The 17,250-nt window shown below is 42.8% G+C and overlaps 1 protein-coding gene across 1 annotated transcript in view; it reads left to right on the forward strand.

The window, feature by feature from the left end:
• The first annotated feature begins 895 nt into the window (after window positions 1-895).
• LOC121590670 (allatostatin-A receptor-like) overlaps window positions 896-17,250 on the forward strand; it is a 48,912-nt gene continuing 32,557 nt past the window's right edge. Inside the window, exons 1-2 of the mRNA XM_041910537.1 lie at window positions 896-908; window positions 1,021-1,118. Coding sequence (XP_041766471.1) covers window positions 896-908; window positions 1,021-1,118 — 111 coding nt within the window. The remainder of the gene's footprint in view (window positions 909-1,020; window positions 1,119-17,250) is intronic.

Below are 17,250 nucleotides of genomic sequence, written 5' to 3' on the forward strand. Positions count from 1 at the left end.
ATGTTGTGCATTGTCAGTTTATCCAGAACATTCGTTGTGAAAGGAGGTGCTGAGGTTATGTGTGTAATTCCGAAATTTCCTCGTCTATTTTTTACGCCGGCGATCGTCTTCTTCAATTGTGAAATGGTTCATCCCATCAAATTTTACAGGTGTTTTCGCGAGTGTTTTAATGAATATATTCATCAGAAGCTTGTTGATTACGGCTCATCGAGGGCTACCTGATGACCTCATGAACAACGTGCACAATCACCAGTAAAAAGAAAAAGTTGTCCGGTTTTACAATATTCAGGTAACAGTTTCTCTCATCCTCTGCAAAACTCCAAACTCGGTTTAATTTCTATAAACAGTATGGATTAATTATTGGTTAATTTTCATCAACAGCTTTCAACGCAGCTAAATCACAGAAGAACGCACTTCAAGGACCCCAAGGACGCGTCTAAAGATGCGCAGCACCAGTCAATGACGTCATCGGAACCAGACATGTGCCGGCTGAACATGCGTAGCACCAGTCGACGATATTCCTAGGCGGTGGATGGAAAGAAAAGCGGAAGGAAGGGTAACGGAAAATTACCGCTTGCTGTGTACTAAGCGTGACTGGGTCTTGGTCATACTATTCATTTCATGACCCGACCTGGTGTAGCATGCAAACCTTTCGGAAGCAATTCCAATCCGTGGATGCAACATGTGCACTGGTCGGAAAGTCGGAATCAAATCCAACCCATGAGTGTGATGAGTTGAGGTCGACCTGCCCATCAATAGTTCAGAGTGTGAGTATGCCAAATGCACGTGGAAACAGTCAGAAAAATGTCCAATAAATATCATGCCAAAGTGTGCATAAAGCAAACAAAAAAGCGTTATTCTGTAACCAGCAAACCGAAAGCATTAGAGCATTTTAATGTGCGCACCTCGTTCGGCTTCTATTATTATTTTTTTTTTGGTACTGCTGGTGAACAGGTTAAGATAATGTTTTGAGTAGAAAGATTTTATTCGTATCGTTAGCGCCGTTTGATGCCTGAGAAGATCATACGCCGGAACGAAACACTGTGCTGGCGATAACGATCCTCTGGGTGCTGATCATCATCACCAAACTGCCGGTGTCATTTGCGCACGGAATCAATGTGAGTAGTTTGGGATTCGTCCTCTTTGCCTGGTTTATATTTGTTCTACCGTCATTCCGAAAAAAACCCAACTTATCCAGCGAGAGCACGGGCAGGAGAGTATGTATTGAACGAATAAGGTATTTGTGCAAAGCTGAGTGACAAGATAGTGGAACAACATTTTAATTGGCCTATAATTTTATATCCCAGATTCCGATACTGCAAGAGGGAGCCGATAAGAGCAAAGCACCATGGATATCATAAGGAAAGGGATATAAGATAAGATAACAAAAACACTACAATTCAAACATGGAAAGGAGACATTCACAGCAATCAACAGCCCGATCCGAATTCCATGTAAATCGATACCGTGAACACCCGTGCGTGTTGCAATCATACCCTTTCTACGTGTGTCTATCTCGTGATGTTTGCTTCCACGGACACGGACCGGCCACGAAATGGGGCCGTGAGGACAGGGTTTCGCTTGGTTTGGTTATTAATGATTCTTGTGTTTTTGTTCGTTCATATTTTCTCACTTACTCCGTATGAATGTACGATTGTATCATTGCTATCGCTTCCCATTGGACAGCAAACGCATGACAACGCCTCGATCCAGTTCGCCGATGGAATGTGATCACCTTTTCATATCGCCGATGATTACGTACAGCAGGTTTGTTTTGTGTTTAATATCACTGTCAGTACTCCTACTGCCATCCATCAATTGGCCAGAAAAACAACATCATTCTATCATCGCGTCGTCCGCTGATAACTCCGGAGACGGAAAAGCCGTGAAGCCATCTGGCGCGAATGGCTGACGCAACGTGTCACAATACTTTTTGCGTGTTTTAGGATGCCATAAACCAGCCATTGATTAGCGATAGGAGCTGGGAAAAGGGGGCGTCAGAGCAGAACGCGTGTTACATTTGTTGCCAATTTTCGGAATGCGGGCACGCATTACGAGTGTTATTGTACAGGCCGGGGTTTTATCTTATTGACACGGCGTTCAAGTACTAATGAAACAAAATACAACGAAAAGAGATACAATCAAATCACATTACACATGATGGGTGGTGATGATAAGGATGATCAAAATGGAAACATCCAAAAGCTATTTGCTCAAAAAAAAGCTCAAAAGCTATTTGCTCAACCCTTTTATGTTTGTTAGAAATGATCGTTAAGGTGATTTAATTAAACCACCATCTCCTCGCCGCCCTTTTGGGAAGATGAGAATAACCTTCTAGGTTCAGAATAGAAAATTCAATTCCACGTCAGAGCGTCCCACAGAAAAGGAGTTGTATTTACTTGGTTTGCTGACTGGTACATTTCCCGCAGACTAGGGAGAATGAGACGCCCGAAAAAAAAACAGGAATGGACATTTGTGTCTGCAAAAGCTATTGAATCTCCATTCGTCACTTAGCGTGGCGCACAAACACTTTGTTCAATCGATGTGTGTTATAGGATGTGAACACATTCAAGGGGTGGTTTTTTCTCTCTGCGTCGTTTTCCTCTTAGCCTGATACTTTTACCGCGGCCCCTGTGCTAATGACACTTTCTTTTGCCGGTGCAGAACTCAAACTCTCGTCGGCTAATGATATTCTATGCTCGTGTTTTTAATGCGAGTCAAATCAAGAACACTTGTTATATGTTTTTTTTTTTTTCGTTGATTAGATGAATGAAGCGACCCTGCTGGCCCTGCGGCTTGCGTCTAATTTTGTTAGTCCTAGTAAGCAACAAATTTATCTGCACAAAGTCGCTGCCCTACTGTCTTCCGCCAAAAATAATGTACACACACGTGCCACATTCGAGTTCGAGCTCCAAGATCAAAGACTCCCCAGTTTCCAGGATACGCATGCTTTGCCGAGGCTAAAGAACGCATGGCTCGAGTGTGAGTGTGTGTAGAGAGTTTTTTCTCCACGGGCGGCAACCCAATTAGTTCTGGCTGGCAAACGCAAAAAGACTGCGTGTACACACTTGCGCACGCCCAACGTGAAGAAGGCACAGATATGACATGACGAAAAGATGTTGTGCAATTTTGGCATCCCTGGAAAGGGGAGCAACCATGTATTCTGTGAGAGTCCTATTTTTAATTCAATTCCGTCGCCTATCGATCTGTGCATTATATGCCTGATGAGCCATTTGCGCAATTGGTATGCTTCGATGCAGTGCTTCGCTTTCGTTTATTCAGCTCGCGCGAAATGAACTCGTTCGCTACAAAATAATTGAATTTAGTTCGAGCTTCAACGGTGACATTTTTCGTTTATTTGCATAGTCATTGAGGAGCGAGCGCGAGTGCGCACACAAACACACCGTCATCGAACTCCTGGAGCGCTTGGGGAATGAAGTTGTTTCTGAATAACATACCGGTACTATTATTCGTTCAAGTGTTAATGGGATTTTATGTAGACGCTGCAAGCTATACGACATGAGAATAGGAGAAAAAGACAATAAGAGGACGAGAGTGAGAAATATTTGATCCACTTTGGCTATTTGTACCAGGAGAACACAAAAACAAACATCAAGTGCATCGTTGCACACTAGATTTTTTCGATTAAATGAGACCAATGGTGATACCGTGCTGAAAATTGCATTTGCTTGATTGTACTCACTTTTTCTCTTGACCTGTTTAAGCTTTATGGCCTCATTTATGCGTGACAGTGTAAAGTATAATTTCCATACCATTCGAGGGAAAACTTGTTCGATTCAAGCACCTTGCACATGCATCCTTGGCATGCTGTTGAAGAAATATTCCACGAAAGAGAAGAAGCAGTAGGTGGCAACTAGCCGTTTGTTATGTTGCTGTTGTATCAATATACGGCTACTTCCCTTGTCCGGATGCACTAAGGAATGAGTAAACAATGGGAATCAAACGTTCCCTGCTCTGCGGACGGACTCGGCTTGTGAAATGCATTTTATCTAATGGCGGGCGAGAGAGCGACCATTTACCACCAAGGATGGTGAATATGGAATAGTTGAGGTATGGCATTTGATGCAAATTGTTTGCATAAACCGATAGTTTGCTGGTTGGATTTGAATTGAGAAAGAACAGGTGCGTAAATGCGTCCGGAAAGGTGCGGTTTAGTTTCTGGTACCTCTGGAAATAGGTTGCCATGCTGTGCTTGTTTGGTGGCACGTTTCATCTGTCAGTCGTTTTGACAGCGTTGAAATTAGTTGTCTGAAGGCGGAACCGGAAGTCGTATGGGGTGAAATGGTCACTCGAGGTAGCGATTTACTAAAATACAATACTCCAATTTCTGGATGCATTGAACATTATTGACCCATACAAGGATAGGAGAGGTCCTTCGTACTAGGAGCAAGATTAATATTGGTTATCAACCCATGACGGGCATTTCGTGCGAGTTGACTACTGTACATCGGCATTGGTATGAACTTATTACACAATAAACAAAATCCTGATTTATCTATGCTGCCCTTCCTCCGACTTTGAGAACAAAAATTGTCCAAAACTCCATCTGACCGCGGATGATTAGGCGTGGTTTTATCGAAATCGATCAGAAGAAGTACAACATCTCGTTTCATCGTGTGCTCACGGAACATGAACAATTTGATTTCCGTTCACCGGCATCACCGATTATTCAGATTAGTTTGATGAAATTATGTCGACATTCGCCTGTTACCAGTCAATCATAATTAACATAATCCACCATCTTCCACCGATCGGACTTTGTTCGCAAGCTCATACAGACAAGAGGAAAATAACAAGAAATTTGTCAAAACCGGGGCCCCAGATTAGCAACATCAACAGCGTACGCTTCCGGCCGGTCCAGTGTGCGAAGGTGCGAGAGGAAAGCAAGGAAGATGGACAGCCGGGTACATCCTTAAATCCCTGCCAAGAAACATCAACGACAACAACAAACCGACCACCCCATCTTAAACGAAAAGATCGTTGAAAAATCGTTGACATCCTGCACCGGCCGGCTATTGTTCGATGTGCGAATACTAATTAGCTGTCTAATTTGTTGGACGGGGATGGAAATGGCACCTCCTCGAAAGCTTTGCAAAAGCACCTCCTTCCAATGAGCTTGCATCACCAGCGATTAGGAGCAAAAGACAGCAGGAAACATAACAGAAGAAGTAAAGCACACGAAAAGTGTATCTATTCAAATGGCACTTTGCTCAGCGGTTCATTTTCTTTGCCGACAAATGTTAATTACTACGGAGTATCGCTGATGGAACCGTGGTCAAGTAAGCGTAGCGGTTATAATCAGATTTTAATGGCTTTTTCCGATGTAATCTGCTTCTAGATCAAAGCTAATTGTTCGTACAGTCTTGGTGTGCTCAACGGAAAGGCTTAAACGCAGAAATGGGCAGATTGTGGACGGGAAGACCATTCCGTTATCATCTAACCCCCTAACTAACCGAGACAGCGAAGCGGTCGAGTGCAGATCGAAGCAATGTGGAATGATAATTGCCAACGCCGAAAACTGTCAGCACCGCACGTTCGGTAGAGCGTAAAGCAGCCTGAAAAAGTCATTTACCTTGAAGAATTTTGCACAATAACTTTTTCAAAGAATTGGGGTGAGAGATGGGTGTCTCTATGGGTGATCGATCGAACGCTTAGAACGTTTTACCTTCCGTTGTTTCCCCTGTACCATTAAATGAGGTTTGTAGCATCAAAGCGAACGCGTGAAACGGTTCTCAATTTTCTACCGAATTGTTTGTCAAAGTAATAGTTTTCTTAAATTTTGTTCTGTTCTTTCGAGTTCTTTGCATTGGTGGTGTGCGGGATTTTTGTAGAATTATTAAAGTGGGCATATACCGTAGTGTAGATGTAAGGAGATTCATTGAATCTTTAATGTATGATGTCGAATTTACTGATGCTTCAAAATGAAACACACTAACAACCAACTCACTATTAGTATGTCGTATTACCACTAAAAAATGATAGCAACTAGAACAAAACGACTAAAACAATGTGTTCCAAATCATCTTAAACGGTTTCTCCAAGAAGCACATCATCGTGTGAAAGCGATAAAGTACGTCAACCTTCAGCCTTTGACTGATACACAAGGAGATACGATCCTGCAGGACAACTTGCCGGTTTTAATCGCATTAAAATGCTTCATCAAGCAATCCATCCGAAGGCTTTCCGAACCTTTGGGAAGCCGCGAGGCAAGGTTCTACGAAATTATATCATCCAAAAAACCTCACGGCTCAGCAAAATGTCGGCAACAGTTTCACAATTCCGTTCGTCCAACACGAGCATGCACTCCTTCGATCACTTTGCAGGTCTGCGCTTTTTACATCCACCCAGACCGGGAAATTGTTATAGCGAGCCCCGTATTTATATTATCCACCAAAGGACTGTGCAAGCTCGGTCCTAATGCCTAATGTAGCTGAAAACGAAACTGTGCAGGAAACAAAATTATAATAATAAAACGTTGTACCACTGGCCGACCTTGAACTCATTGCTGGGTTGGTATTTGCTTGAGTGTGTGAATGTGCGTGTTTTTTCTTTTCCTTTCGGTGAGCTTTTGCTGCCCTAATGCCTTCCGGCGTCAGGATGTACCATTTTGCAGGATCGTATCGCCATTTTTTGTTGCTCGCTGAGATGCAATCCAAAGAGATTCCTCCTACCCGACCAAAAGACATGCCTGACTTGTCAATAGACAAGCACTGTTCTGTCGCGAATGGCCCACTGAATAGAATCTGGAATAAATAAACAGAACGAATAAGATAAGGAAGAAGACTAGAAAGCCCAAACCCCTGCCATCGGATGGCCAAAAATCCTAAATTCGGCGAACGTTTTCGACACGGAATTGGCGTTCATCCGCCAGTGCCGAAACTTCTAATTATTCTGCTCACAGTTTGGTAAATTTACTCCTCACACACACCAGTTGACCCTCGGTGGTGGTAATATTTTTTGCTTCCTTCCTCTGTTGTGTGGTGGCACGTGATAAAAATGGCGGAAAAGAACGCCGAACTGCGTGCGTGGGTCGGAGGCGTGAGTAAGCAAAGTTTGAATTAATTTACGCCGCTTGCCACGCATCACCGAGACCGTCTGCAGGATATGCGCATGAGTTTGTTTATATTGGTGCGTATTTTTAACGTTTATCCTTTGACTCCGTTGATCATGCCTTGTTGAATGTTTTATTTTTCTTAATCTACTTTGCTCTAGTGCAGGAGACGACGAAGGACCTTAAAATATATTACCCACGCGAAGCTGCTGATAACGACCAGTTTCCGGTACACCCAACTCTCTCTCTCACTATCACTCTATCATTTTCTCTCTCCCTGAGAACAATTGATATCAGCAAGTAGAAACTTACACACTTTGCTACACACTCTAAGTAATTCTGGACAGCATGTTTCCCTTTGCTCGGCCGGAAGCTGAGATAACTTGTCGAATAATTAAATTCCCTTTTCCATTCCTGTGTATACTTTCTTGTCCCTTACCTCGCGTACCCCTTCTTCTGTTGCTGACTCTCTCGGTATCTCTCTCTCTCTCTTTGCTCTGGAGGATTTACATCATCTTACCATTAGCCGGATGTTTGTCTTTTCGCTTGGGAGGATGGGGAAAGGGGCCGACGGTTGAATTATCTTGGCATCGCCAACTGGACAAACTTCTTCTCCGTCCCACGGGTGGGGAGGAATCAGTGCTTAAACTCGCCTCCCCTCTACCGGACGAAGCGGAAATCATTATTCTCGGTCTGTTGCCTTTCTCGAGTTGCTTCGGAATCAAGATCTTTTTCGACCGGGCAATTTCCGCTCAGAAAGAAGGGAGAGAAGAAGGGGAGAAAAAGAGCCTGGGTGTATGGCTTAGCTGGATTTTGGCTCAGCCGATCGCGTGAAGCCTTGGGAGTGATATAATGAAATAATAATTCCTAATTCGCCCTGACGAACCGGCACTTCTGCTTCGTTTGAGCTGTTTTCAAGGCTCATGTTCGGCCTTCAATGGCATTGTTCATGTTAGTGCGAGTGTTTTGACGAGGCAGCGCTGATGGTTTAGGAATAGCATCCAGACGCCGGTAACCTACGCACGATCGAGTTCGGGTGAAAATGCGCTGCATCATCAGGCCGTTATCTTGGCTGGTAAGCTTGTTAGCTTCTGCTGCTCGTCTGCTGGAAAGGAAATCAATACACCCGACATACATGGCCATCGGGGCTCACGATGGATCGCTTCACTCTTACCCGCTTCCATTTTCCATTTTATGAGATGGTACCAATTGCTGGGTTTATTTCCTTGAACCAGATTTCCTTGAAGCGGCAGATGTGTTTGTCGGATGGCTGTTTTTGGGCTGTTTTCACCAATTTATCCATCGCGATTGCTTCCTCTCTTTTACTCACACCTACCGATCGATATGTACGGTTAACAGCGAGCAAATAATTTGATCAGCTTTCCCTAGTAGTGCGTGTGTCAGTGCGTGTGTGTCTGGCAGTGCTTTACTTTACTTTCACAACCGGAGTGAGTTATTATTTGCTCAGCATCCATAAATCTCCATTGTTGCCGACGCCGGTTGTTTCAGTGCACTGGATTCTGGCCGCTAGTTTTCTAATCGGTGTGATTTATTCGCTTCGTCCATTGCATGTGACACGGTTTGGCAGAGTGGCGCGGAAGGAGGATGTAAGCCGCGTACTGGTATGTAGGCGATACTCCGGAAATTGGACCAGTTTTGAGCGGCGCCGCTATACGAAGGCTGAATGGTTCTGGCGGCGTTTGCTACAGATAAACAAATAAATAACCACCTTCAATCAATCATAAACCAAGTGTGCGTGCGTGTCGATGTGTTGCGGTAGAAGGCAGCAATAGGCAATCTATATCCGTTAATGGTTTTGTGTGCAGATTTTGACGATTTGTCATAGGGAAACGAAATGTTTTGTTAAATAGTACACGATTTTATATAACGACATTTTCAATTGGAGTGTTTGTGCGAAAACAACATTATCTTCGACGGAGAGAGCTAGTTTGATGTTGCAAAGAAATGTAAATTTTCTCTACCACGAAACAATTTGAAACATGAACTTTAATGCATCGAACGATAGGTAATTGAATATCCCAATCTATAGACATAATTTCCTGAATCAGTTGTTGGATAAAAATCCTCATTTTCCAAGGTTGATGAGCGAATTAACGGAGTGCAGTGGTCGAGGAATTTAATTATATGTGTTCTCTTTACTTTCAGTTCGGTGCATAAATCCTATAATTTCAGTATGCAAATTTAGATGTATAGTGAACTTATTTTAAACGTAATACATTTCAAATGTTTCTAAATTTTGATATAAATATCTGCCTTCAGCACACTGAAGCTGTATCTATGTAGAAAACCTACATAATTACCATCATTATCATCATTTTTATCACATTTTTGCAACTCATACATCCTTAACGACTTCATTGGATCTAGACTTACCTTAGGAGCACAATCCACATTCAACCTGACCTACTGATAAGAGCCCCTAAGCGAAGGAGCAGTGTAAATTAAGCGCTCCTTGAATATGAGATAAATGCAGATAAATAAATAAATAAATTCATTCATTACAACGACTTGCCTTCCATCACAATGGTCTGCTTTAAGAAATTTCAAAGAGTTATATTGTCTATGGGTGGAATCTGGTTCACCTGCATGCCGTCTGTGTCGTCTATTAATTACCTTCAAACCTCCTTACTATGACTTCCCATTGTGACTAATGAAGCTGCATAAGTCAACAGACCGTAACTAATCCCCCTGTGGAATAAAATCGCTTTGAAATCATGGTAGTACGGTAGTCGCACCTGTACGGGATTAAATCCTTTTGTTTTTTATTTCATTTGAATTTATTACAAACATCCATTTTAAAACAGATCCTCCTTCTTCTACCCGTACTACGTTTGCCATTGTTGACTTAAGCAGAAACCTTTTTAGTTTAGTAGTGAGCACGTCGTTTTATGTTGTCGTTACTTTGCTATTTGTTTGCCTGCTCTCTGTTCAACGTTAGTCAAAACGAATCCCTGAGTCCCAGAGGGTCAAACCGACGAAGGTCCGAGATTATTGCAGTGAGATGTACGCAGGCAAATGTGGTTCCCTTATAACGTTGTTAATAGTTGACGCGTTTTTTCGGTTTGCTGTTGCTTCGCTGTTAGTTTCCACCATTTCATCCCAGACAGGTGTGCTATGATAGAATATGAAAAAACGGTTGCCGTTACCAAACTTTGCACCGAAGGAATAGAAAAGTCTGATAAACAGGGGGCGTTTATGCCTCCATTTTTTGGCGAATGACGTAAGGCGGACTGTGAAAAGGAGTCGGCTCAGAAGAGCCATCGGGGCTGTGTTTTTGCCGTAAATGAAGAGATAGAGAGTTTTTTTTAATCAAGAGCGGTGTGTGTTTGCTTTTCCAGCGGTCATGGGCGCGGTAGGGTGAGTCGTTAAATTAACCTAATTTTTGTGTAGGTTTGCTGGTTTATACGGATGTTGTCAAAGGTGGCGGTGGTTGGTTTGGTTCCACTGTGTTGGGCCTCTCCTCAAATTAGCCAATTGGGAATCGTAATCGTGCCATAATCAGCATAACGGCCGGTGAACCACCGCTGCTTGCATTGGCCTTGACGGTGGCGTCCCTTCTACTACACTATGTTTCCACATGAATGTGGGTTTGGTTGTATGAGGTTTGAGAACGATGCAGCCAAACAAAAGGATTAGGTTGTGTAGTGGCTTGAGGGAGTATCAAAACGGTTGAGTTCAAAAGCAACACGACGTTGTTATTTTATCTTATCGAACAACAAATTTGGCAATGAAAAAAACTCTATTAAAATCACTTACAAATCTGAATAAAAGCTCACATTTTATTTCACTTCAAAGCTTTCATAGACAATGTGAGTCACCTGCTGCCACGTGAATTGCTCCATAGAATAGATGCGATCGTAGCTTCTCGTTGTGCACGAGACTGTTTCGCTTTTTTGTTGGTTACGCCTTCTTTGGTTCCGCTCGCTAAATCTCCCCAAGCAGGTGCTGCTGCATGAGGCAACGGGTTGGGAGTACAGTAAAATACTATTTGTTTTTTCCGATTTTAGGGTCCTTTGTGTTCCGTTGTTTGCTTTAAGGCATCGCACGCGTGTGTTGTTTTTGCTGCCCACCGTTTGATGTGTGAAGTAAGTCTTTGCCGAGGGAAAGCAGTTGTGGACGAGTATAGGAGTAAATTAATTTCGATTACCGGTTACCACCCCACCCATGCTGCTCGAAAAATACTTGTGCAAGCGTGAACGCGCACATTGCGACCTCGATTAGAAGGCAAGACCCAGGCAGATAAGTAGTTCGAGCAAGACCAGGTCTGACAGCGTGGTGCGGGCAGTAATGAAAATGCCTTTTGGCGTTATTATTACACAAAATTGAATTCACTTCCTGCGGTGGTGGTGACGGTGGTAGTAAAACCAACTTCCCCATTGCACGGTAGGTGCAAACATATAAAATCGCTATCGACACGAAACCCGCGCTCGTCAGCGACTTTTAAGTGACGGTTGTGGTAGATTGCTGGTGGAAGGACTCATTTTTCATCTTCATACAACCACAGGATTTATTTTTTGTTCTTGCTAGCCGAGAATTACTTCAGCCGTATATGACGTCCCCCTCCTCCCTCCGATACGGTGCGGTTAATAAAGAAGCTCTTATTTTAATTAAACTCCGCGATTGAAAAGGGCCACAAACTTTTAGGTCACACCATACTTGGCTCGATGCCTTAGACAGGGACTGGTAATATATTTCATCTCACGTCCCTACACTTTAGCTAACACATTCTCGTTTACGTGTGTATGTGTGGGGAGTCTTTTGTAAAACAAAAATCATATTTTTTATACTGGCGGCATAAAAGGCGGATATTGTTCAACGATAAACTTCACAACGAGAGGATGGGTGATTATTCTTTGAGCAGGCTCGTTCAGTTCAGAGCGAGGAGAATGGTTGTCTTTGGATTAAAGAACTTATTGTTATAACTCGACGTGTTCTAGAAGGTGGTAGAATATGAAAGTGGTGGTGTGTGTGTGTGAGTGTGTGTGTGTGTGTGTGTGTGTGTGTGTGTGTGTGTGTGTGTGTGTGTGTGTGTGTGTGTGTGTGTGTGTGTGTGTGTGTGTGTGTGTGTGTGTGTCTGAGTATGGTTAATTACATAAAACATATACATACATCATCTTTCTTTCTGCATCACTTGTTGGGCGAGCTTTTGCAACAAATCTGTTTCTATCTGCCATGATGAGCAAGTGCTAAAACTTCTTTCTTTCCAAGATTGGGAGGATTTGAAGAATGTATATACGTTTCTGCACGTGTCATGTACGGACACACATTTTCACACCTACAAAATCATCCTCAAGCAGCTCGTCGGTGTGCACGGTGTGGCCGCTCGGAAGGTTACTGATCGTCAACATATTAACCACTTTTCAATTTCGACGTCTAGCAACAAACATACACAAGGATTAATTTATATGTGTGTTTCTCCTTCCCAGCGCACCATCACTACGGGAACCTAGACGAACAAACAAAATTCTTCTTTTGCCATCGGAAAGCAGCAGCTTGTTGCTTTATGAAGTGACACCGGCAAGGTAAGAGGAAGTAGGAACGCCTCTGCCTGTCTGCTTGCCTGTCCGCAAACTTCACATACTGTCCAAACACCATCCCAGAACGTGACCACGACCGGCTTTGTGAAACTTTAAACGCTGGTGCTTTGTAGGATTGACTGCTCTATGACTGCTTGATGCATTGACGTCACGCTGGCCCCGTATTGCCTAGTTCTGCTTATGCTGCAATGTTCTGCAGCAAACAAACTCCCCGGGAAAAGATCAGCCTGGAAAACTTATGCACTTATTTTAATGCTCAGCACAGCACGATTGGGAACATTTAAATATTTTCTTTCAATAATGCACAGAAAGCGTTGAACAGTCTCCGGTGAGAAGAAAGAATATTTATGGTGCTTTTGGTACCGTTGGGTTGGGAGAACTTTTTTTTTTCTTCTTGACTAAATATTTAACACCGAGCTAATATTAAAAATTGAACACAAACAGCATCGGTTGGCGTGCACCGCTGTCAGCCGGAACCGATTTGAGAAGTAGGATTTGGTGCATTTACTATGCTGATAAACCATTTCCCCGTGATAGCTCGGGGCCGCACGGTGTTTGGGGGGAAAAAGGTAACCAAGGAAACGTAGTCACCCGTTTTGATACCATTAGGAAAAGCAAATATTTTTCACAATTTTCCTCGAAATGCGTCGAATGTTGCTAACGTTTGGCTGTAAGTACGTGTGTACGCTTTAACAAGCTAGTACGACATTGAATTTTGAGATAGAAAGAGAGAGAGAGAGATAGAGAGAGAGAGAGAGAGAGAGAGAGAAGGATACAGAGAGACAAAGGACGAAAGTACCGGAAAGTGGAACAAAAAAGTGCGCAGTTAATCGTTTCCCATCGATTAGCCATCAATCATTTTAGGTGAAAGGCGAGAGAAATTTTGTGGATTCGATACAAAATCACCTGGAAAATTGGGGGGGAAATTCTCACGGTCAATAAAACCAACCCCGGATAATGAGTTTTTCGATACGCTCAACGAAACGTGTGAAGCAACTAACCTGAGCTTAATTGATGTAGCCAGTGCGAGCGATTGCAAGAGCAATCGATTTTTGAGTCCACGTTACGTAGATTGATGTGGCTATTTTCGTGTCTTTGAATTCATGTAATGTTTCCTTTTTCCAAGAATGTGTTTCAATTTAAAAGTTAACTCTATAACGGTTAAACCTACATACCCATAATCTCTCATTTATGTTACTAAACTAGTTTAAAACATCATCACCATGCGCTTCCGGCGAAAAGTTTTCCTCATAACTAATATGTACGGAGCAATGCGTTTCACCTTTTGATGTAACGTGCCCGAAAATTGAAACGTACAAAAATAGAAGAAAAACACACCGTTCGTTAAAAGCTTTTTAGTCGGAGTCATAGCTTGAACAGGAAGGCCACGACCCGCAAGTTACCTAGCAACGAGAAAAGGTGAAGTTTTGGCTCATCGAGGTGACAACATATGCGATTTTCTGACGCTGGCTGCTATTTGTAATCTTCATTTTTTGTCCCGAGACCTGGCAATGTTGTTAGCTGGATTCGCCCCGGCGTCCATGACCCAGTGCGGAGTTGATGAAGTTTTACGCTTTCCTATGACGCGGGGGAAACGCATGAAGGAATGGCAAGTCCGGTCGCTCCGGTATTGACTTACACTCTGCGGGGTTGGCCTAGGAAGACATTCCGACGCGAGCACGATGAGCGTCATCGTGTGCGAGTAATCAGACACCCTGCACACACGCTCTCGTTCTTGCTCTCTTTCTCTCTCCATTTGTCTGTCTCTTTCTTCCATTGGACTGGGTGTGTCGGCGTTGTGGAAGCTGATGATCCTTGGTACTTACACTGCATGAGAGAAAAAGAGATCGACAGTGAGTGAGAGGGAGTGAAAACTAGGTCAACAAAGCAGGATGCAGGATGCGGATACAGTGATGATTGCATTTTTCAAAACCAGACCCCAATCCAATGCTTTAACCTGCAGTATTGTCTGAATGAGTTGCATTTTCAGGCGCAGAAAGCGGAAAAAAATTGAAACTCTGTCAGGAAAAACTCAGAAATAAATTTATAATTCATTTGATGGAAATTTAAAACCGGTCGTGCACCAAAACCAATCGTAATAGTCATCCAAAACCATTCCGTTGATCCGTTTGGTCGGGTCGGTTCGGGAAGGTTCCAGTAAAGTAGTTATATATTTCCAATTTGCAACATTCCCCCAACCGAATTGAATTGCGACGAATGAGTCGCTACTGCCGCGATGCGGGAAGAGTGGTAGTGAAACGTCCATATTTCATCGCAAATAAATGATGTTTTTCTTACCCTGCGTTAAACGGTCGCAAACGTGATTTTTGCTGTTTGAGCCGTTCTCCAGCTCGTGATCAGATCATTCAACGATGGAAACATTTTCGTTTTGACCAGCAAACAGTAAGCAAGCAAGCAAGCAATGATAAAAAAAGAAGCAAAAAAACACAAACAGGACAAACAACAAAAAAGGAAGGTCTCTCACCCCAATCGCCTGAACTTTGCCCGGAACCGGCGAGGACAGTGTGCGTGGAATGAATGACCCCAGTGGGTGTTGCGCCCCGCTGGTCAAAGTTATTTGAATATTAGAGCCATTTTCTGAGTAATGAATTTTCGTCTACCACGTACCAGTGACGCTTCGGTTCAAAAGGCGTTGCACGTGGGGTATGTGAGGCGAAGTCGTTGTGTTTTTGATTTATTTTCGGCCCTGCATCTGGCACAGCTTCTCAACATAAATGATAATGCTGAAAAAAGAGCTCCAAATACTATTTCGAGTAAATTTTGGTTAAAGTTGGCATCAAATCAAATGAACATTCGCGTTGTTTCCAACAGTCTTATGTTTGATTGCTGCACGTGAAGAGGCTGTAAACTTTGGCTCATGTTTAGCCTCTATAATGAAATGCACTGTTTATATCGCAGACAAAAAAGACGGATGGATGATAAGTACTTTCGAGAGGTTCAATATTTGCTAGGTACATTCGAGATCATAAAGCATTATGATATTGAAATTGAAAAAGTCATCTCTTTTGTCATCCGAAAACTTCAACGGATCCTACAAAAGAAGGCTTTTACGCGGACTTTTGCAAACAGTTAGAGCCATTCATTTGATATTATACATCGCTTAGACAGATTGAGCAGCAACAGTGGCGTAAAGGCCCCTGTACTTGCGTACGAGCTCAAATCCTATCGCAATGTCAACACACAAACGCCAGATACACACATTCAAAATTAGTAATGAGTTACTTGTACTCAAACCCATTCAAAACTCACGCACACTAACTAACGATTCCTCTCATTGCGAATTATCGCAATACTCCGTCAACGTACATGACGATTTGCTGCTTGGCCGCAGCTTTTCTGTGCTTTCCCAATAGGCATCGGGAAAATGATTGCCTTCCTCCTCTTCTACAGATCTTTCCCAACGATGAGTTGTGGGATTTCGATTCAACGGATCAAAACCAAATCCCCTTTTGATATGTTGTTCCCCACATCAAACATCAAAGCGATCCTTTTCCGAAAACGGGAAATGTGAAATGAGTTTCCCTAAACGTCTTGTGCTCTTTGCCATCGCTGTGTTTGTGTGTGTTTTGTGTATATTTTCTTCCCAAAGCTCTACCTAACCCCTAAACAATCCAATCCTTCGACGTGCTTATCTGGCTTTCTCGTTCCTCTCCCATCCCGTCTGCTGAAACATTTTACGGACTATCTTGGGGCAATCAAATGCAGAGCTTTCGGTAGGATTGTTTCGGTCGTTTTCCTGTTTTTAATTTGCCACCGATCAAATCTACATGTAACAGCATGTAACAGGAAATACAGGACCGAGACTAATGTTTGCTTGCTATTTTTTTTTATGTTCTCCCTTTAGCAACAAGGCGTGTGAGGGATTAGTTGAGGAGGTGGCTGGAGAGCTTTTTGAAGACGTCGGTTGCAGTCTTTAGCGGCGCTCCCACGATTAGAAAACAAAGATAATGATGGTACCATTCTGAGGAAATCGTCAATCTTTTCCCAAATTGTTTTTTTTTTTGTGCGTGTTGTTTTTTTCCGTTCAAGTGTAGCGGGTACTGTGCGCTTAAGCAAAGATTCCACAGCAAACAACAATCAACAAACTGGAATGCTTGTACACGAAGGGCATATTACTGTTAATCGTAATCGGAACGGCAAGATTAAGTCGTAGCGCTTCATTGTGCTTGAATTACGCAAATACTAGAAGAGGGGATCTAAGAAATGCTAACGCCCCACGATGAAAAGAAGGCTACAACAACAAAAAAGCACATTAATCATATTTGAAGCATTAATTCTAGACTTTCAACTGTGAGCACTCATTAGCTTAATGAATGGTGGTTCAAATCCATTGAGACCAATAATTAAAAGGTTAATCATTTAAATGGAAAAAAACAGAAGTAGGGTAAATGTAGTGGTGCTAGTACCAATAGTGGTGGTATTGCACTAAAATGTGGTTCATATGGCAAATTAAAAGTAATTAAGTTATTTACGTTAGTGTGAAATGTTCTTTAGCCTTTTACAAAGGGTTTTAAAGTTAAATGGGGCCATTCCGTTACTGAGTGACCGAAAAATCCATTATTTTGTGAAATGTGTCAACATTTTTCCAAAATCCTTAGG

This window comes from Anopheles merus, chromosome 2R (genome assembly GCF_017562075.2).
Source record: "Anopheles merus strain MAF chromosome 2R, AmerM5.1, whole genome shotgun sequence".
NCBI classification, from domain to species: Eukaryota; Metazoa; Arthropoda; class Insecta; order Diptera; family Culicidae; genus Anopheles; species Anopheles merus.